The 22717-nt window shown below is 39.3% G+C and overlaps 1 protein-coding gene and 1 non-coding gene across 2 annotated transcripts; one reads left to right on the top strand and one right to left on the bottom strand.

Moving 5' to 3' along the window:
• Positions 1-16503: 16503 nt before the first annotated feature.
• On the bottom strand, positions 16504-16585 carry TRNAS-AGA (transfer RNA serine (anticodon AGA)). Its single transcript has one exon. It is a non-coding gene; the product is annotated as a tRNA-Ser (tRNA).
• LOC107827684 (universal stress protein PHOS34) lies at positions 16523-20732 on the top strand. The gene is made up of 2 exons (XM_016654867.2): positions 16523-17490; positions 20392-20732. The coding sequence occupies exons 1-2, from the start codon at positions 16770-16772 to the stop codon at positions 20397-20399; spliced, it is 729 nt and encodes a 242-aa protein (XP_016510353.1). The 5' UTR covers positions 16523-16769; the 3' UTR covers positions 20400-20732.
• Positions 20733-22717: the final 1985 nt, after the last annotated feature.

The raw sequence follows: 22717 nt of genomic DNA, 5'->3' as shown, positions 1-22717 counted from the left end.
AATCCTCCTCTCTGTGGGATCCTTCCCCGTGACAAGTCTCCGCAGCCTCAGTGTCATGTATCATCGAATCAGATACTGGAGGGAACAAGGGGGAGTGCCCAATCTCTATTGCCCTAAGCGGGTCGTGTGAGGCATTGCCTCCGTTATGAGGAACCTTGAGCCCAGTTTCTGCACCAGCATCGATTGCCTCATCGGTAGCCTTCTTGCCTCGAGGTAAAGTATATTCCACTTTTTCTAGATCGAGCTCATCAGGCCGGGGTAAAATAGTTTCGGCTCCTGCCGGCCCGGTGGTTCCTTGAATATCGGTACTGGCTCGCACTCGAGTCACCAGTGCAGAATTTTCTTCTTCTTCTTCTTCTTCTTCTTCTTCTCCATCATCTTCATCTTCATCTTCAGCCTCATCCCTCAGCCGTTTGACTGACTCCATAGTTAGGCGGATGACTCCCCCCTAGGTTATGGGACCTCCTAGCCGGTCTTTTCTTTTTCGGGATCGTAGAGCTCGAAGCCTCTTTTCTTTTCTTCTCTATGGCTTGCTTTGAGGATGACGATGGAAGAAGTGCCTCTTCTTCAGCAGAGGGGGGTCTCATTGCTACATCTTTCCCTAGGCCCACAAAAGGAAAAAGACAAGTAAGTCCTATGCGAAGCCCGAATGAAAATCGTTCTAAGAAAAGGAAATTACCATGGTTACGGGCCTCCCATCGACCCTTTTATAACTCCATCCAAGCACGCTCGGAGTAAGACTTTTGCGACACTAAACCCTCGACCCATTGCTTCAGATCGGGGATCACTTCCGGCACGACGACAACAACTACAAGCAAAACTTAGATGAGGAAGGAAGATAAGAGGCAAAACGACAAAGTTAGATATTCAAGGTGAAGCAATACTTACGGTTCATGTTCCATTTTTCAGGGAACGACATGTCTTCGGTAGGGATTAGGTTTGAAGTCTTTATTCGGACAAATCTTCCCATCCAACCTCGGTCTCGGGTGTCACACCTCCTTTTTTCCCTATACTCCCGGAAGAGGGTATAGTATATAAGGGAGTTTTTCCAATTAAAGGACAATCGAAACAGGATTTATTATTAAAAGATACAGAATCGCCACTTGGGATAATTTATGGTGTCCCAAGTCACCGGTTCCAATCTCGAATCAAGGAAAAGATTGACTCTGTTTGACAGTCCGCGCACCAGAAATCCGAGTAAGGAATTCTGTTAACCCGAGAAAAGGTATTAGGCATTCCCAAGTTCCGTGGTTCTAGCACGGTCGCTTAAACTATTATAATTGGCTTATTATCTGATTTTAATACAAGTTTTAGCCTATGATACATTTTTAACTTATTAGCCTCTTTTGTTATTTTTAAGGAAGACTTCAACGTCATCTAAAACACGTCTTTGGACCACGCCACATGAAATGCACCCGCAGTCTGAGACACATTTTATTTAATGTTGTTGAGATTTTGGAGTTTGGTCACATGAAATACACACCCAAATTTAGGAATGTAATATTATTAAAATACGCACCTAAACATTCATTAATTGATTACTTTTACTAAGGTTTGAGATGGACTGCTAGCCGGATTCCTTTGGGCCAAATATACAATTCTCAAACCCAAGTGTCACTTCGCCTAAGCATGGTCAGTTTTGCTTAAATAAATTGTAGTATTCCTTTCTCATCACTGTTTACAACTTTAGTAAAAGAAACCAAGGAAATTAATTAACAATTGTCTGTTACTTCACTTTAACCAAATAAACAAGTTATAGCCATAGATAAATCTACGTCGTCATCTAACGAGAAACAAAACAAACTCTAATTAAGGAAATGAACAAACAATGTCCTTTTGCTCCTCTGTCCCTTTTCAAATTATTAGTTTGTATCATGGTTTGTCTATCAGTTCATTATCAACAATTAAACAGTCATGTTGGACGGAAATGATCGCAAATTCAGAAAAATATTCAGCTTTTTCAGCCGTTTCTTCGTTATTTTCTCGTTCTTCAGCCTTCTCCTTTTTTGTTTTTGTGTCTCCTTTTTTATATAGAGTTTAGGTTTTTTTTGGTAGGGTTTTTAGGTTAAGGGGTATGGGCCTAGGAATTATGGGCTTGGAAATTGTGGGCTAGGTCCAAAATTAGGCCTAAAAATGGGTTGCTCGAGCCCAAGTTCTATCATTTCCCCGCGAACAAGACTAAAAATACGATCTCAATTATTAATTAGTCATACTATTCAAATAATTATTAAAATAAAACTAATCATTAAAACAATCTATTTTGGTATTTTCAAATATCATATTAAAATAAAAATACGATACTATTTTTTGTATATATTTTTTTTAGGTTAAAAATGACTACAAAACATTCATGAACCTATTTTTGTAAATTTTTGTTTTCTTGTAATAATATAGAGTAAAAGAATCAAAATTACTTAAAATATCTATATTATGCCTAAATTAAATATTTTACACTAATATATAAAAAATCTTAGGGAATGTCAAAAATTACATGTCTACAGCTGCCCCTCTTTGACTGGAGACGCGCAGAGTTTTCAGAAAAAGAATGACTAGACAGGTTTTTGACCCGACCCTTATTTGGAGAGACTAAAACTAAGAGAGAAGGGGAATGTGACCGAGCCCTGGTATCTGAGCTGCCTACATATCCTTGGCTATAAAGGAATCAGGTCACGTGTAGTTCAGAAGTGAATGAGGTGATGGAGTATACCGAGGTGGAGAGCCGGTCGAGGTGCCGTTCCGCCGAGGTTCCAGTCCACAGTCCTGTTATTACATCAAAAATCAAAACATGAAAAAGACTAGCTAAACTTATCAACTACGAGTTACAAGATTCCTATCTATAAGTCTTCGGAAACTTGATCTTGAGTCTTGAATGATTTTCATGCAGACTTTAGATTTGAACCTTGGCGCTTGTTAGCTGCAGGTGCTAGCTCATTCTTCTTCAGCTTTTTGGGTCAAGACCGGACCTGTAGTGCTTGTCACTTCCACCATGTCTTAAGCAGTTCACATCCTCCATCAACTTCTGCATTTGGATTGACTTGTTGCCTTTCTCTCTTTTTCCTTTATTGTGGCAAACTTCGGTTGATCATCTAGGACTGCTGACTCGCAATCTTGACGTGAGCTTCTTCTGTTACTGACCTGCATTGCATTCTGAATTGAAACCCTTTTTTTTCATGTGGGCGCCTGACTGCTGAACTTGAACCATCTTCTCTTGTTACTTGACACTGTTTTCCCTTGCACCTTGAACCATTTTCCCCTGAAACTTGAACTATCTTCCTTCGAAACTGTTTTCCCTTAAAATTCGAGTCGTCTTACCTTGACACTGCTTTCTCTAGAAACTTGAGTTGTCTCCCCTTGTTCTCCAGGTGGGCGCCTAAAAAACAGACAAAACAAAGAAAGCTTTATGCCCCAGTTTGTACTAAGAAGATTAGCAAAATTGTAAGCCACTTGTACTATTGATGCAATGATAAAAGTAAACTAAAAATAGACTAGAAAAACTATAAACTGATCTTGACTAAAGTAAAAACTGACCCTATTCTCCAGACGGGGCCCCCTGACTGCTAACTTGAAATGTATTCCCTGCTCTCCAGGCGGACTCCTGACTGCTGACTTGAAATGTATTCCTTGCTCTCCAGGTGGGCTCCTGACTGCTAAACTTGAATGTATTCCCTGCTCTCCAGGCGGGCTCCTGACTGCTAAATTTGAATGTATTCCCTGCTCTCCAGGCGGGCTCCTGACTTCAACAAAATATACAAAACAAAGAAAATTTTCTGGCCCCATTTGGGTATCCGGCATATATGTAAGTGTAAAACGAATCACATTACCAAATATCAATAAGAACTTGAAAGCTAAATCTTGAATTGTACTCCCTTGTTCTCCAGGTGGGCTCTTGATTGCTGATTGAAAATGTATTCCCTGCTCTCCAGGCGGGCTCCTGATCGCTGACTTGAAATGTATTCCCTGCTCTCCAGGCGGGCTCCTGATTGCTGACTTGAAATGTATTCCCTACTCTCCAGGCGGGCTCCTGACTGCTAATTTGAAATGTATTCCCTGCTCTCCAGGCGGGCTCCTGACTGCTGAACTCGAAATGTATTCCCTGCTCTCCAAGCAGGCTCCTGACTGCTGACTTGAAATGTATTCCCTGCTCTCCAGGCGGGCTCCTGACTGCTAACTTGAAATGTATTCCCTGCTCTTCAGGCGGGCTCTTGACTGCTGAAGTTGAATGTATTCCCTACTCTCCAGGCGGGCTCCTGACTGTTGAACTTGAAATGTATTCCCTTGCTCTCCAGGTGGACGCCTGATTGCTGAACTTGAATTGTATTCCCTTGTTCTACAGGTGGGCTCCTGATTGCTGAACTTGAAACGCATTCCCTACTCTCCAGGCGAGCTCCTGACTGCTAACTTGAAATGTATTCCCTGCTCTCCAGGCGGGCTCCTGACTTTAACAAAATAGACAAAAACAAAGAAAATTTTCTGCCCCCTGAACTCGAAATGTATTCCCTGCTCTCCAGGCGGGCTCCTGACTGCTGACTTGAAATTCTTCTCCCTGTTCTCCAAGTGGGTACCTAATTTCAACAAAATAGACAAAACAAAGAAAACTTTTTGCCCCAGTTTGATAGCTGGGCACATATGTGAGTGTTAAACTGAATCATATTACTAAGAATTTGAAAGCTAGGTCCCATTATCCAGGGGGGTCCTGACAACTCTTAACTAAACGACAATTTTAAATCTAAGCTATATCTTTCAAAGGCATGACTTCCTCTACATCTTGTTATCTAAGAAGGTCTTAAACTACTCCCCATTATCAAGGAGGGTCCTGAAAATCAAAGGTCAAATTTTATCTTAAGGGTGACAACTTTCATGGCTGAATTATACTACCCTACAGCAGAGTCTACGCTAAATGTTGCTATCTAATGGAAATCTTAAAGCTATGTCCCATTATTCAGGAGGGTCTTGGAAACTCCTAATTGAATCATATCTCGAACATGCAAACTTCTAAGCTAACTAAGCTAACTTATATTCCTTTGGGATACATTTATGCTAGATTATGCTATTTCTGGACTTTAAACTAGGTCCTATTTTCCAGGAGGGTCCTGAGAATCAAAAATCAAACCTGTTTGGTGACTGCCTTTCTTTACGGAGGGTTTCTCCGAAACAAACGAAATATTCTGCCCCTGTTTCAAATCAAAGAAAAATCTTGTCAGTTTAAAAATATGGTGGTTGGTTTGTGGCTTTGACTTTGAGGACGGTTGCTCCTTCACTTCCCATGATAACTTTGATTTCCACTCGAAGACCTTGCTTGTTTATTAATTAACCACTTTCTCTATCACCCTTATCACGGAAAATACTTCTGATCCGTTCCAACCCAATACCCTTTATTTATTGCATTGTGCTCTTGCATGTACTAAACCTTTGTGTTTCTCATGAATCTCAAAGCATGACAATTGCCACCCATTCATCGCGCATGTTATTTTTTCTTGACTTAAACCACTGGCCCTGGCCTTGAGGCCTGTTGCTCCTTCACTTGCCACGATAACTTTGATTTCTGCTCGGAGGACCTCGCTTGTCACTGATTAAACACCTTTTGTCAATCTTACCACAAAAAATACCTTTGATCTGTTCACCAAGCCCCTCCCATCTTGTTGCATTGTTCATGAATTGATATGCACCAAACCCTTGTGTTTCACCAGAAATACCTTTGATCCGTTTACCTAGAACCCTCCATCTGTTGCATTGTTCCTGAATTGATGTGTACCAAACCTTTGTATTTCACAAGGGTCCCAAAGCATGTTGCTTGTTACCAGCTCAGTGCGCTTGTTGTTCTTTCCTGACTTATGACACTTTGATGTACTGGCCAGATCCCGTTTTGTGCAATTGGAAAGCTGGTGGCATATTTTGAAGTCATTTCTCACTTATTTTGACCAAACAGACTCAAGAAGAGGAAGTAAACAAGACAAAAAGAACAGAGTAAAGGACAAAGGAAAGAGATGATTCCTAACAAGAAAACTACAAAGTAGAAACTTATCAAATGTGGACACCAACTCTAATGACCGTGGCATGCACCTGTGGCCTATTCTGTCAGGCATGTCTGATGTTCATCTCCTATTATACCCCAAACCGTGAAATTGGGCTTCCATGCTCCGATTATCCAATCTGATTCACAATCCTTATTCGACATGTAGTGCTTGAGGGATTTTCACCATCAAGCCTCTCTCATTTTGTTCTTTTTCTCAACTTACCGTCGCCTTACGGTGCCCGCGAGGGTTTTTACCAATAAGACTCTCTCATTTTGGATTTCTCTCAGCTCTCGTCGTCCTACGGTGCCCGTGAGGATTTTCACCAATAAGACTCTTGTTTTCATTATTTTTCTGTTTGGACCAGAGTGTTGCCCCTGATATGAATTACCTCTCCTTGCTTGACTTGGCATCTCTCGAAGACTGATCGGAAGGTCTTTCTTTGGACCGTAACGTGGGCTTTTGGATAGGGTTGAAAAGAAAGGATATCAAAGGCTCAAAATAATTCGCATAGGTTCAAAATTACTACTTTCGGACTCAGATTTCTTACAACAACCACAACTTCTGCCTCGGTTTCTTGCTTGAGGACTTTTGGATTTTTATTTTGATGAGACCGAACCATGAGGCTGCTTACGTATCCTTAAAAGGAATCAGGTCGAACGTAGTTCATGTCATAGAAATTACTTTGTTGTTGTGTTTTTTCTTTTCTCTTTCTTCTCTCTTTTTTTTCTTTTTTTTTCTCTTTTGCTTTTTCTCTTTTGCTTTTTCTCTTTTTCTTTTTATTGTTTTTCTTCTTCTTTTCTCTTTTCTTATTTTTTTTCTCTTTTTTTTCTTTTTTTTTCTTTCTTTCTTTCTCTTTCCTTTTCTTTCTCTTTTTCTTTCTTCCTTTTCTTATCTTTCACGCTTGTGTTTCTGATATTCGCTACTGATTCCGAAAGAGGGGTATGAGAGAAAATAAATAAGGCTCAAAAGGGGTGACGAGGGATAAAGTGTTTAGATAGCAGAACAAAATGCCTTCGTCATTCCAATCTTCAAAACATGTCAGGTACAAACAACACAATTAAACAAACCAAGGAAAACATTCGTAACATATTTTGATTGCGCCAGACTTGATGACCGTATCCGCACATTCGCCTTCTACATCTATTATATACAAAACACCATTGGACAACACTCTCACTCTCATTACCACGAACGGCCCCCTACAAATTTGGGGAAAACTTGCTTTTATCTTCAAATTGATGCGGCATGATGCATTTCAATATGGGTTCTTTATGTTCTATCTGCCTCACACAATTCGGGCTTGAAGTGATCTCAAAATGCCTTTACTTATTTCCCTCAAATGTCCCTGGATCTTCAACATTGTTTCATTGCTTCGTGATTAAACTGACTTTTAAAACCAGGCTGAGAATTATGCGTACATGTCACGTCACTAGAGACAACAGGAAAAGAACTATAGAAAGAAAAGAGAGCTAAACAAAAATGACTAGAAATCACGGAAAACAGAAAATGGCACTAGACAGATGGTGAAAGGGTTTAGACAACGACACAAACAAACTAAATTGGGGTTACAAACCTAGAACAAACCTAGACAATACTAAACGGGCTATTATGACTAAACAAACTAAGCAAACTAAAAGGATAGAAGGGTTTGAGTCACAAGACAGTATCTGGATTACAACCCTGAAATAACCCGGACAATAGAAATGACAACAAAATAAACCACCAAAACTCCTCCCTGGCTAACCAAGACAGAAGTGTCTTTCCAATTGCCAAGCTCGGCATCTTAACCACTGAATTCCGCATCAACATTACTAGGACCTTCACAAACTTGCATCACATTGTTCTTAACAAATTGCTTTTGGGTTCCCTTTGCTGGCTCGTTCTTAAGATCAACCTCTGATAGCACTGAACACTTCGCAGCGCGTGGACCTTCGAGGATCTCAGAAGAATTTCCATATTCCTTTTCAAAACAAATCATACTCACCATATGCGTCTCATTACGAACATGCGATGGACTTTGGCTAGTGTTTGCTGCATCTGGATTTTGCACGACAATGTCACCTGCATCAATAAGCTTCTGAATTGCTTTCTTCAGATTCCAACACTTCTCTATGTCATGGCCCGGGGCATCTGAGCAATATGCGCACCTTTGAGAAAAATCAAACTTCTTTGACAGAGGGTTTGGCATTTTTACATGAATCGGCTTCAACATGTCCAATTGCTTCAACTTTTGGAACAAACTGGCGTATGACACTCCCAATAGGGTGAAAGCCTTTTCTTTTTTCAGCAACCTCTCATTCTTAAATGCTTGATTGGGTTGGAAACCTGATCCAGGGGGTTTTCGATAGGCTCGTGGGGGTGGATAGGCATTTTGTGGAGCTGGGTACTGAGAGAGTGATGTACGATTTTGGGAGTTCCGTGGAGAGAAGTGGCATTGGGGAGGATCATCTGGTGCATCAGGATATCCATGAGGACGATGTCGAGGCTGGAAATGTTGATCGGGAAAGCCCATCGGATCATCTTTTCTGTTTCTCTTTCTTCCACCCAAGCTTACTGGGATGTTCTGAATGTCTTTCGAACAACTCATGATTTTACCTGATTTGATTCCCTCTTCTACTATCTCCCCCATTTTTAACACATCATTGAAAGGCTTTCCCAAGGCCGAGACCAAATGATTGAAGTAGGTGGGCCCCTGGGCTTTTAGGAAGAGCTCAACCATTTTTTCTTCCTCAATCGGGGTATTGACTCGAGTAGTCTGCTCCTTCCATCTGAGTCCAAATTCTCTAAAGCTTTCCTCCGGCTTCTTTTCCATTTTAGATAGGGAGGAGCAGTCTAGGGTAACGCTTGATCTGTACTGAAAGTATCGAACAAAATCTTGAGCCATGTCACCCAATGTAGGCCCTTACCAACATCTTGACGAATATACCGGTCCAAAGCTGCCCCAGTCAGGCTCTTACTGAAATATGCCATCAACAAGTCATCTTTCTCTCCAACGCTTCTCATTTCACTACAATAGACCCTCAGGTGGGCTACCGGATCTCCACACCCATCATACAAGTTAAATTTTGGCACTTTGAACCCCGCGGGCAGGCAAACGTCAGAGGACACAAACAGTTCTTTGTAAGTCATGCTACCTTGGTCTTCCCTTCCTTGTTGTTTTTTCAAGGATTGTTCTATGCCTTTCAGCCTCCTGGGTATCCCATCTTTCCTTTCTTTTCCTGTGAACCTTTCATTTTCAACATGCGACTTATCCCGAGGGCTCTGTTTGTATGAGTTGGGAATTTGTGGGCAACCTCTGAGGGGTAATATTGGGCATCGTGAGCTTTGAGTGGGTGTTCATTGTTGGGGATGGTGGATAAGACAGGAGGGCAATTTTTGGGGAAGGTAATTGGAAAATGAGTGACGGAGCTATTAGGGTGGTTGGGAAAGCCATGGTAAGCGGGTGAATCTGGAGAGTATGGGGGATTATCTGCCACTGCGACCGGTGTTCGGTGTTCGGGGAACCTAGTTAGGAAGCTAGGTGGTGGCGGGGGTGGTGCATTCCCGGTCATCCAAGCCTGATACATATCTGCCATGTGTTGTCTTAACATCCTCACCTCTTCAACCAACCCATTGTCCAGTTCAACCAACTGCTTTCGAGCGCCAGTATCAACCGACTCAGTTCCGTTATTGTCTGCCATTGTCTTTTGACTTTATGTTGCAGAGAAGAGTTACCACTTCGAGAACCACAAACCAACCACCCTTCTGCTATGAATATAACAAAAATGAAGCCATCACGTTAGCGTTAGGGCATTTAACATAAGATAATCTCACTTTATGTACAATGCACCTAGCCACAGTTATCGGTTCTAAAATGACTTCGAGGGTACAAAGGTTAGTTGGCATCATCCCAATTTGTTCATTTCAACCTCTCTTTTCTTTGCTTTTCTAACACTTGCTGGCTTGCCTATTTTCCTTCATTTCTCTTTTTTTTATCATCACCCTTTCTTTCTCTCATATCTCACATCCCATGATCTCATCTTATATTTTTTTCTTTCTCTTTTCCCTTTTTTTCACATTCTTTTAATAAAAAAATGATTCGATCGAACCCTATGTAGGTTGCCTACGTATCATGACCCTGCATGAATCAGATCTTTGCGTAGTTCTGGAAGATCAGGAGTAAAGCAAACAAACTAACGTTCTCTTTTTTATTTTCTTTTTACCTTAGTGACTACTCTGATGAGAAAAAGAAATAAAAGAAACAAATCTCTTTTTTTGAATTTTCTAGACTTAATGTTCTATAACCTATTCTAAACTCAAGTTTAACAGATTTTTTTTTTTGAAACAAATACTCTATTAAAGAAAAATCCTAGAAGAGAGAAGGATATTTTTTGACTCTTGTTTTTTGAATTTTTATTTGATATCCCTGAAGAAAAATTCGTAATGAAAAATGAAAAAGACAAAAATTGTTTTTGGATTTCAAAATTCTAATGATAAACAAAAGATAAAGTATGTTTTTTTTTCTATGTACAATATCCTAAAGTTCTAATGAAAATAAAAAGAATTTTTTTTCATCTGTCAATAATTTCCCAAAGAAACACCTCACAAGAAAATCTTTTTGGATTTTGGAATTAATGCCTTAAAGTAAACTTTTAAAGAGGTACTAAAAGAAAATTTTCTTTTTTTTTATTTTGGTCCTAATATAGTAAAGAAAATATAAAAACAATTTTTATTTTGATATTAATTGCCTAAAGGAAAAACAATCTCAAAGAAAAAAAAATTTCTCATTTCTAGAATTAATATTCTAAAGAAAACTTATAACGAAAATATAAAAACACAAAATTTCTTTTTTTTTTTTGGATTTTTGACTTGTAACACATTTCCAAATGCAAAATAAGAAATACAATAACAAAAGACTATGCAAACTTAACTAGGCAATACAAACTCTAACATCGCCTAAAAGACTAAATACTACTATACATGACTAGAAATTAAAACAAAAATAATTGACTCAAAAACATAAAACGGCTCCTCGAGCAGCTTCTGAATGCAGTGATCTTGGGGTATCTGTCATGCTCAAACTCCGGTTAGTGGATCCACACTTGTATGAGAAAACTTAAACCAACACTATGTGAAACAATAATATTCCCTACTAGACACATGCAGGACATGATTGATGCTATTTTTGCAAAATGACTTAGTTAGCCAAAAAGTGATTAGAAGTCAAAATTTGGCTAAGACCCCGCAAAGACAAGAACCTAAAATTTACTAGGAAGACCGGACCCTATGTGGGTTGCCTACGTATCCCGCCCCGAGAGACGAGAATCAGGTTCGCGTAGTTCGGGCAAATTGGATACGGGCGAAAAATAAAAATAACAACTAATTTAGAAAAAATATTTTTGTTTTCTTCTTTTCTTTCTTTTTTTTTTCAAAAAAAAAAAGATGAAACATGTAAACTCTTCTTCTTCTTTTTTTTCCCTTTCTTTTTTTCCCCTTTTTTTTTTTGATTTTTGATTTTTGAAAAATGATGAAAAAATACAAAAATCCTTTGAATTTTTCAAGCTCTCTTTTTTTCTTAACAAAATGTAACAGAAAATATAATTAGGCACCACTCGCTTTATCTTCACACTTCACCATCTCTTTTTCTCTTTTTTCATTGTTTTTTTTTTTCATTTACCCTCAGCTATCATTGGTTCGCCAAATGACCTTTTTACCCTTGACTAAATGCAACATGTAGCACATAAGATGCATCAGGATGGTCTTTTTCATTTTTGGTATACCTGTCCTAGACAGACCCAACCCCTGTGTTGAGTCTCCAAAGTTAAATACACATGATGCAAGCAAACGTTCCTACTAGGGATCCGACATGAGGTCTTGTTGTACTAGGTTCAAAACCTAGGTTTATTGCTCTAGACCTAGCTTACTCGAGTGGACAGCTCGAGCCGAGGGGGGGCAGCGTACCGGAAATACAGAAGCTTCACCGGCTTTGCAACTTGTCCGAACCTCGTTCTAAATTTGGGATATGACTCTAACAGAAAAGAAGTCACACGAAGTGCACACTTCTTCATGATTTAGAAGATTCAGAGAGAAGAGAGATTTCGCAACAATTTATATACAGTTCACGGAATATCAAAGCGGTAAAAGCAATCAATTAGCACATTAGGCCCAAATCATGTAACAAAATCAAATAATGAATAAAGCCAACTATAACAATTATTCTAAGCTCGAATTCTTGAACCTTGAACCAGAGATTCTGGGTTCGAGTCCCCAGTAGAGTCGCCAGAGTTGTCACACCTCCTTTTTCCCCTACACCCCCGGAAGAGGGTATAGTATATAAGGAAGTTTTTCCAATTAAAGGACAATCGAAACGGGATTTATTATTAAAAGATACAGAGTCGCCACTTGGGATAATTTATGGTGTCCCAAGTCACCGGTTCCAATCCCGAATCGAGGAAAAGATTGACTCTGTTTGACAGTCCGCGCACCAGAAATCCGAGTAAGGAATTATGTTAACCCGGGAGAAGGTATTAGGCATTCCCAAGTTCCGTGGTTCTAGCACGGTCGCTTAAACTATTATAATTGGTCTATTATCTGATTTTAATACAAGTTTTAGCCTATGGTACATTTTTAACTTATTAGCCTCTTTTGATTATTTTTAAGGAAGACTTCAACGTCATCTAAAACACGTCTTTGGACCACGCCACATGAAATGCACCCGTAGTCTGAGACACATTTTATTTAACGTTGTTGAGATTTTGGAGTTTGGTCACATAAAATGCACACCCAAATTTAGGAATGTAATATTATTAAAATACGCGCCTAAAGCAAACTACGAGCATTCATTAATTGATTACTTTTCCTAAGGTTTGAGATGGACTGCTAGCCGGATTCCTTTGGGCCAAATATACAATTCTCAAACCCAAGTGTCACTTCGCCTAAGCATGGTCTGTTTTGCTTAAATAAATTGTAGTATTCCTTTCTCATCACTGTTTACAACTTTAGTAAAAGAAACCAAGGAAATTAATTAACAATTGTCTGTTACTTCACTTTAACCAAATAAACAAGTTATAGCCATAGATAAATCTACGTCGTCATCTAACGTGAAACAAAACAAACTCTAATTAAGGAAATGAACAAACAATGGCCTTTTGATCCTCTGTCCCTTTTCAAATTATTAGTTTGTATCATGGTTTGTCTATCAGTTCATTATCAACAATTAAACAGTCATGTTGGACGGAAATGATCGCAAATTCAGAAAAATATTCATACAAATTCAAATCCTGCCTCTCAATCGCGAAATAAAACCAAAACATCGAGATTAGGTAAGAATGAACCTTTGCATTAATGAATCAAGCACGGAGTCGAAATGTCGGCCGGAACAATTGAACAACGATCGGAAACTCGGATTCACCACCTTGAGGGAAAACTTAGCGCGAAACTCTCTGAATCTCGGACTGAGTTTGAACTTTGTGAAAATAGTTCCCGTTTTTTATTTTATTTTAACACAGGTGGTTATAAGATAAACAGAAAAAAAGGTTCACCGGCGTTTAACACTTCACTGCCGGATCTGAAAATTTCCAGCCACACTCCGGCGGGCGGCAGTGGTATCGAGAATCGCCCAGGATAGAGATGGTTGAAGGTCGAGCGGCTGTTGGTGTGGAAGAAGGATGGTCGCTGGGAAATGGGGCTGTTGCAGTTCGTTTCCGGCGAGCTCTGGGTGGCGTTGGATCTTAGAGCTTCATGAAGAAGAAGCTCATGGAGGTCTCCGCTGCAGCCTTTCTGTCCCTAGGGCTGATTGCTCCCCTCTCCTTAAGGTTTTTTGGCGTTAGCTTCCTAAGGTGGAGTCTTCTTGTTAGGTTCGAGAATATGGAATCAAGGGGGGGGGGGGGGGGTTGAAGAAGATGACGCGCGGGGGTGTCAAAGCTGCGTAGCTTTCAGCTTTTTCAGCCTTTTCTTCGTTATTTCTCGTTCTTCAGCCTTCTCCTTTTTTGTTTTTGTGTCTTCTTTTTATATAAAGTTTAGGTTTTTTTTGGTAGGGTTTTTAGGTTAAGGGGTATGAGCCTAGGAATTATGGGTTAGGTTAGGCCTAAAAATGGGTTGTTCGAGCCCAAGTTCTATCCTTTCCCACGAACAAGACTAAAAATACGATCTCAATTATTAATTAGTCCTACTATTCAACTAATTATTAAAATAACACTAATCATTAAAACAATCTATTTTGGTATTTTCAAATATCATATTAAAATAGAAATACGATACTATTTTTTGTATATATTTTTTTTAGGTTAAAAATGACTACAAAACATTAATGAACCAATTTTTGTAAATTTTTGTTTTCTTGTAATAAAATAGAGTAAAAGAGTCAAAATTACTTAAAATATTTATATTATGCCTAAATTAAATATTCTACGCTAATATATAAAAAATCTTAGGGAGGGTCAAAAATCACATGTCTACATCGGGTCTCGTCTATGCTCGAGAACGGGGGTTTGGTGGCTCGACGGTAAAGCTTGATCATGCCTCCACGATAAAGCCGGGGGCTGTGGAGACGCATAAGGTGATCGAAGTGGATGCCCAAGGAGGATCACGATCCTCCAAAACGACAGATGGATTTGGCCTAGAATGACATCATACCTCTTGCAAAAGGCGACGATGATAAGGTGTAAGAGACATATCATGAAAGGGTAAGTATAAACACTTATATACCCCTCCACATGAGTTGTGATGGATTCCTCGGGGGTAGGAACTACTACATCTTTGCCTACCCAGTTGCACTCCTCTTTCACCTTCTCGAGGAGATTTTTTGTAATCGTACATATATACCTCAACATTGCTTCGCATCGACCCGGTGTTGAGGGTGTATTCTCCACCTTAAAATTAGCAGCAGTGGCACACCTCTTCGGAACGAAGTCCTCAAGGGGGTGTTCCACCATGGCTACAGCACCAACAGACTTTGATGAGGAAGCACTTTCCTTGTGTGGGATAGTTTTTGAGGTCTTAGCCATTTTGTAGATGGGGAAGAACAAAACGGAGAAGGAACGCTTGGATGTTTTGCAATGAAACAAGTATAGAAATTCAGAGATCTGAAAATATAGAGCTCTGAGGAAGGCAAACATTTAGAAGATTAGAGTAAAGAAGATTTGTAAGTAAAGTTTGAAAAATAAAGAAAGATACATTTATAGGTTGAAGACGATGGTTCAGTACCGGTAGTGGCTGACCATCGATTGACAAGCATTAAATGCCTAGAGAACAGTACCGACGGAATGTTTCAGTCACATCTGCCACATATGTCACGATGCTTACGTCATGATAAATCGAGGGGATGTTCGAAGACTCAATTCGTTTCTTGTTGTTATACTCCAAGAAATGAGGGGACTATCTGTATACGGTCAAATTCGGGCTAGCCTAATTTTGTGTGGCTGATCGGAGTTGGGTTGGCAGACCAAGTCTCAACCTCGCATTGTATCGAGTCTTGGCACGAAGATGGACCACTAAACTCATGTATCAATGACCGGTGAAGATCGAAATCGGCCATGATCGAGATCGAATCGAAGTAGGATAGAGAACGAGCGAGATCGAAGGGAGCTTGCTGGGTCGAATAAAAGGAAGTCGAGATATCCGTGACCAAGCAAGGATTGTGGCAGAAATCTCGGCATGTATCAAGTCAAGATCGATTATTTAGTCAATCATAGGATTTCTTTTTGTATTTAGAATTGTACCATAAGTAGAATTCCTCTACTATATAAAGGGGGTTCTAATCATTTTGTAAACATGACATTCACGCATAACAAAGTACTACATTATATTTTCTCTCAAGCTCTGTCGTTCGGTTCATACTTTTTGTAGCATACTCTATTGGTTCGAGGGCGATCTAGTTCCAAGACCATAACCTTTCATTATATTGGTTTGCTTTATTTTATGCTTAAATTTCTAATATTAATTATCATATTTCTCAGTTTGTGCCAAGTGAAATTACATATCCTTAAAATCACTTATAAATTTAATCGTTATCCAGTTTTAAGCGTAAACACTAACAACCCAAAGTATCCATGCCAAACATTTCTAGAGGGGCCAGGGAATGTATATGCTATCGAATAAAAGTATCAGACTTCTTTTATAATTTTATCTATTTTCTACAACAATTTGTGAATTATTGTACTGAACAACGATATTTTGGATTTAGCCTACAAAACCCAAATAATCATTCAAACAATATCTACAACAATAATGTAAAGATAAATATTGATTCCAGAAAGCATTATTGACTTCTTGTTTCTATTTGACCATCTCAAAGACTTAGAACCTAAGGTTCATCATTAGTTTGACCATTCATAGAATTATTATAACCTCCATCCAAATCTCTTATGTATCCCTTTTTTTATTTTATTTTTTCATAACAAAATTATCTGGGCAAACTTGTCACCCAAACGCGTATTCAAGTCAAGTCCCAATCCATTCACCCTACTAAAGGAATATCCATTATCGTCAGTTAGTAAAGAGTATAAAAAAACGTGGACGGCAGGATTCGAACCTGCGCGGGCAGAGCCCACATGATTTCTAGTCATGCCCGATAACCACTCCGGCACGTCCACCTGCTGGTCAGAAAAGGAGAGGTTTTTGTATTAAGAAAATCGTTCTCATTCTGTTATCCCTTGATGATCATCCATCAACATCAAAAAGAGGAATATAACTCTCGCATAAGCGGTTGCGATAAACAAGCATCAACCCTCTCTCAAACAAAGGTCAACCCAAACCCCCAAACTTTCCCCAAAAGAAATGCAGCAACAACCAACCCCCACCTCCGATTCCGATCTCCCCCGCCTCGCTAACATCAAAATCAAATCCTCTTCCCCCCGTTTCCCACCTCCTACCACTCCTTCCACCACCGATACCCCTACCGCCGGTGCTCAACGCAAGATCGGCATCGCCGTCGATCTAAGCGACGAATCCGCTTTCGCCGTTAAGTGGGCCGTCCATCAGTACCTCCGTCCAGGTGACGCCGTCATCCTTGTCCACGTCCGTCCCACTTCCGTCCTCTACGGCGCCGATTGGGGCTCCGTCGATCTCTCCATTGTCGATACCGAAAACGAAGAGTCTCAAAGAAAACTGGAGAATGATTTCGACACGTTTACTACTACTAAAGCCTCGGACATATCTCAGCCGTTAGTTGATGCTCAGATTCCGTTCAAAATCCACATCGTTAAGGATCACGATATGAGGGAAAGGCTATGTCTGGAGGTGGAGCGGCTAGGGCTTAGCGCTGTTATTATGGGTAGCCGAGGTTTTGGGGCTACTAAGAGAGGAAGCGATGGAAGACTGGGAAGTGTTAGTGATTATTGTGTGAGGCACTGTGTTTGTCCTGTTGTGGTTGTTAGGTACCCGGATGATAAGGATAGTGGTGCAAATGCTGTTGCTGAGCCCGTGGTTTCTGTTGCATCAGCTGCTGAAGAAGATGAGGAGGACGCTGAGTACCATGATGCTTCTGATCATCGTAAAGGTATGACCCTTGTTACACTTTTTTATGTTTCTCTTTTTTGTTAATTTGGATTATGGAATGCTATTCTTGCTACTTAATTTTTTCATTATTAAGTCTTTTAGTATATTTTTGATGATCTTCGTGTAAAATAGCAACCCGTTAGCTTGTTTTTTTAGCATTTTTGTTCTTTCACAGTTCCTTGGTCCCAATATAACTGATCAGGTTATGAGTACAAAGCTAACTTCTTGTTAATTTTCTGCTTGATATCAAAAAGTGATTGCTCCGTGTTCTGAGAATAAATTGAGTACTACAATGAACTCATTTTGAAAATAAAAAATACTACTCCTAAGAAAGACGTTTGAGAAATTTATAGTCAAAGGAAATGTTTTCTGAGTCTCCAAAATAGTTCTAGCGTCGTATAAATTGGGACAGATAGAATAGTTAAGTCCACTTACGTGCGAGTGTAGTCAAGTGAGAAGTTGAAAGGAAGTAAATGGAGTTACTGAAAGTCAAAATTAAGCCTTGCTCCTTCCTCCACTCCAACTGAAGATATTGAGCCCTTTACTAGTTTGTCCACCCTGCTAAGGTGTCCCTGCCCCACTCTCACCCTACCCCATTGCCATCTCTATCTTTCAATAGATTTAAACTATGCATCTTTTCCTATTGATTTTCCTGATTGGCATAAAATTTCCTTTTTATTTTGGCATGGCTGCTTCTTTAATCCTGCAATTGCTGCCAAGGATGAGCTCAATTTTTTTTATGATTCATGGATAAAATTTTGTGAAATCTGATATTCATTATGATTTGGGGGAAAATGTAATTTGGCTTGTTTTCTCTGTTGTCGACATCTGTGTACATCAGAACCTAGGGTTCCAAATTCTACTTTGCTTGATCGCAGAAAAGAAACGAAAAAAAACCTAAGGTCCTAATATACCAGAATGTGAAAAGGAATTCTTTTGAAATAGTAGTCAATCTGGTGCCTAGTTCTGGAAGAACAACATTCAATATGCCTGTATTAGGATGCCAACAGTCAAGTGCGTTGAACCCTAAAGTCAATCTGTTTTAAGTTGCTAAATGCTGTTGTATTGGTCTTTAAGCTCTAAACCTTTTGAAAAATTAGGTTTAAGTTGCACCCAAGGGTATGACCTAGTGTCAATGAAGTTTGGGAGAACCATGACCATGAGGTCTCAGGTTCAAATCAAAGGAGGCAAAAAATACTAGGTGATTTCCTACATTTGCCCCAGCCTTGGTTGGCAGAGTTATCCAATGCTTATGTTGGTGAGAGGTAGTAGGTACCCGGTAGAATTAGTCGAGGTGCGTGCAAGCTGGACCGGACACCATCATTAAAATAAGATTTTAAGCTCTAAACCTAATATGAATTTGCTAAGCATTCCTTGGATGCTTAATCTTAATTTGTCCTACGAACTAGGATTTGAATGTCAATTGAAAGTAGATTCCTTTTTTCATGGCCACTAAAATAACTAAAGGTTGGAGTTATCCGTTGAGTTGAATCAACCAATCCATTACCCAAGACCACATAGGTGAAGAAGTTCTCTCCCCTGAGCCTTACTTAGGGTCACATTGGGAAAGATGTTTGGACTTTGGAGGTGCATTGGTCGTGGCATGCAATGTGTATTTTTCATAAGTTGTTTAGTGAAGTGTTACCTAACCATAACTTTAGAGTGTCTCTGGTGGCAAAGTCTCTTTGCCAGCATTCAATGAGTGTTAAATGAGTGAACTGATGGTAGAACTGATCCCAGTACAAAAAGGAAAAAGAGGAAAAAAACAAAAATATAGTGATTGTGATAGTTTAGACGAAAATTTCAGAGTTACTTTCTTGAAATAGTCTTTAAAACGGCTCTTATCAAAATAAAGAAAACCTTTTTGTCTTTCAAACGACATGATGCTTGAATTTGGCACTTCCAAGTGTAAGCAAAATCCAATGCCATCCTTTTATGTCATTGTGCTGCTCTAGTCTTCTTGATGCGTCTCTTCTTATGATCCGCATACTTGCATGGAACTATTAGCATACTCTATGATTACTCGCGAAAGCAAAAGTTTAAATGAAGATGGTAAAGAGTGTTTTTTTTTGGGGTGATATGGGAGATGAAGGACCCATATGTTGCATATGCTTGCTAAGCCAGAGAGATCCCATGTTTCATTGTCAAAAGTGGTATAGACTTTTTTACGCTTTTCTAATCCGTCAGATTTGGGCATAGAAGCACTCTAACAATTATGATAGAAAGTGAGCTTCAGCACTTTTAAGTATCTCAGCACTGATTCAGGAAATGACAACTGGGTGTTTTATTTCTTTTGGATGGTTTCATTTGGGGTTCTCCCTACCAGGGCTTTAATCAAGGAGTTAATGAAATAAAATGAATGGGACCAATATATGTTATATTTACGTACATTTTATATAATATCAACTTATTGAAGAGATGGCAAGTATGGAAGTTATACTGGCCCTCTTTGAGAAACTGTGTTTGTTTCATGGTTTATGATGTTTTCGCATAGCTCTTTAAGTTAGTGTGTCACATTTAAAGTAATTACCAGTTTATCTTTTTGAATTTTATTCTTCTAGTAGAGCTGACACGGAAACAACAGCTGAAGTATTTTATTCAAATCTCCAAACTTGCATGAACTCCTTCACTGAGTATGTGAAATTCTGTTTAGTAATAAAAGAGGTTTTAGTATGATTGTCTTGCAAAGAGTTCCAACCTGGTTAAACATATTCTTGGCTATGATACTCTTTAGAGACTTTATTTTCGTGTTTCATATAAATTCGTTTGTGGAGTATGTAACTTCCTCAAAATTCTCAGCTCCGTTATTTTATGATTGTTATTACTGCCCGTTTTCTCTACTGGAAAAACTATTCTCACCTCTCTTGTGGTTTGCTAAGATACTCCCACTTCTTTGTGGCAGATTCATAGTGAAGTTGGACAAGATCTGTCCTCGGCTGCATTAGTGTTGACCAGCTTCCGCGATTAGGCCTTTTGTGATGCCTGGAGTCATATTATGTAAATGAATTGTGGAGTTTGTGGTCTCTCAACATCAACTTATTACTGTCTCCAGTTGATGATTGTATCTGTTATGGTTGTCATCTGCTGAGTGTTCTTACATGATTGCCTTTAGGTATTTGTGGTGCGATCTAAACTTTTTTATAATGTGTCGACTATATGCTTGTGTTGTTTATCCAATTGCAAATCTGGTCATGCACTAAAATTGTGTGTATGGATAGATGTTTAGTGTAATGCGTCAAGATATGTTGAGCATGTTTGACTGGCTATATTTTTATTTGGAAGGTGAGCAATTTGGACCTCTCATTGTCCGAAAATAAGGGATAGATACATATATAAAGGAGTTGTCTCTAAAACTATATTAAGGAACTAACTGCCTATGATGAGCGACATGTGGTAGAGAAGCCAAAAGCGCAAGCTATAACACCGTCCCTCTGTCTATCTTCAAAACTTTGTTTTTTTAAAGTTCCCCAGTTCAATATATGCCTGCAACTTCACTTACTGTATGCCTCTGCAGAATATTTCTCCTTTTCCGCATACTACATCTGAAAGAGGGGAACTATGCATTAGCCAACAACAACATACCTAGTATAATTCCACGGATGGGGTCTGGGAAGGGTAGTGAGTATGCAGACCTTACCCCTACTTGGAGAGGTAGAAAGGTTGTTTTCGATAGACCCTCGGCTCAAGAAAAGGTGGAAAGCATTGATTAAAAAAGCGCTCGCTTTAAGCGCGAAGGGCAACGCTTCTGGTAATTGAAGCGACTCTGGTACGAAAAAGCGACCGTTTCTCTGTAAAAAGCGAGAAGCGGGTGAAGCGAGAAGAAGCGTCCGCTTCTATGTTTAAAATTAACCCAAGCCCTATTTTATTAAAAAACGAGATTTCTAAACCGTAAACACTGTCTGGACTTCTTCAACAACAGCGAGACTAGGGTTTTTCTTCAACAACAGCAGCGATTTCTTCTTCTCTTTCTTCATCAACTTCTGATTTTTGAAATAATCTCAAAGCATCAACTAGGGTTGTTCTTCTTCTTTTTCTTTCTAAATGTCCAAAAAGCCATGAAATGCTGGCGATTTTTTTTTACTTTCGGTTCTTTCTCAGAAAATTTTTGCCCAATTTTTCCAGTTTCTACCCAAAATTTCTGCCCAATTTTTCCAGTGACTAGCAATGTAATAATGATAGTGGAATACAAGAATTTGACAATCTTGTAGAAGAATAAGATGCTCATTTTGTGCTTTAATTGATGTTACTCTTTAGTTTTTTAATTGAAGTACTGAACATTTGCTTATAATTACATGTGTTGTCTATGCAGTATTTTTTTTTTTTTAAATTCTGCTTTACTTAAAAAAGCGAGCGCTTCGCTTCTCACTTCTCGCTTCTCGTAAAATGGGGGTTGTCGCTTTTCCTCGCTTCACGCTCTTCACAACACTGGTGGAAAGGAAGAATATGAGAGAAGAAGAGGAAAGAGGGAGAAGAAAGGCCATAAGCAAAGAGGAGAAAAAGTAGCATCAAATAGTAACTATCAGGGAGCAAATATCCAGTAAAAGGAGCGAAAAAGTAGCATCAAATAGTAACCATCAGAGAGCAACAATCCCAGTAGCAATTTACAAAAAGAAAGGACGTGGTAACTTTCAACCCACAACACGATTATTACTAGTACTACTGGTGAACCTATGAAAAACTTGCAACTACCTCTGTCAACCCACCACCTTAATCCTCGACCTCCACACCTTCCTATCGCTAATCATGTCCTCGGTTAGGTGAAGCACCGACATGTCCTGCCTAATCACCTTTTCCCAATACTTCTTATGCCTACCCCTACCCTTCCTCATGCCCGCCATGGTCCACCTCTCATGCCTCCTGACCGGGGCATCTATATCTCTCCATGCATTAGAATTTTTGGATTATCAGTGACTCTACGTGGGGATACACACCTAACGCTTCTCCTTTGGGCATATTCCTAATTCACCTTTGAACATTTGAAAAAAAATGTCATGAATCAGACATTCCTTATTCATTTCAAACTTCACTTTCTTTTGTAAATTATAGATAATTCGTGAGAACTCAGACAAGAAACAACAACGTAGACTAGAGAAGCTAAAAAGATAAGAACGCTCAAATCTAATTAGACAGTAAACTATCTAAAATTTAAAGCCGCATGAGCTGGAAATGGATTGTAATTGATGCAGCACCAAAGCAGCAGAAGAGATCTGCTACAAACCCAAATAACA

Source organism: Nicotiana tabacum, chromosome 10, assembly GCF_000715075.1.
Source record: "Nicotiana tabacum cultivar K326 chromosome 10, ASM71507v2, whole genome shotgun sequence".
In the NCBI taxonomy this organism is placed as follows: domain Eukaryota; kingdom Viridiplantae; phylum Streptophyta; class Magnoliopsida; order Solanales; family Solanaceae; genus Nicotiana; species Nicotiana tabacum.
This window is presented reverse-complemented; position numbering and strand designations above follow the sequence as displayed.

Excerpts from the sequence above, each read along its gene's own strand:
- LOC107827684 (XM_016654867.2), top strand. The coding sequence starts at position 16,770 with ATGCAGCAACAACCAACCCCCACCTCCGATTCCGATCTCCCCCGCCTC.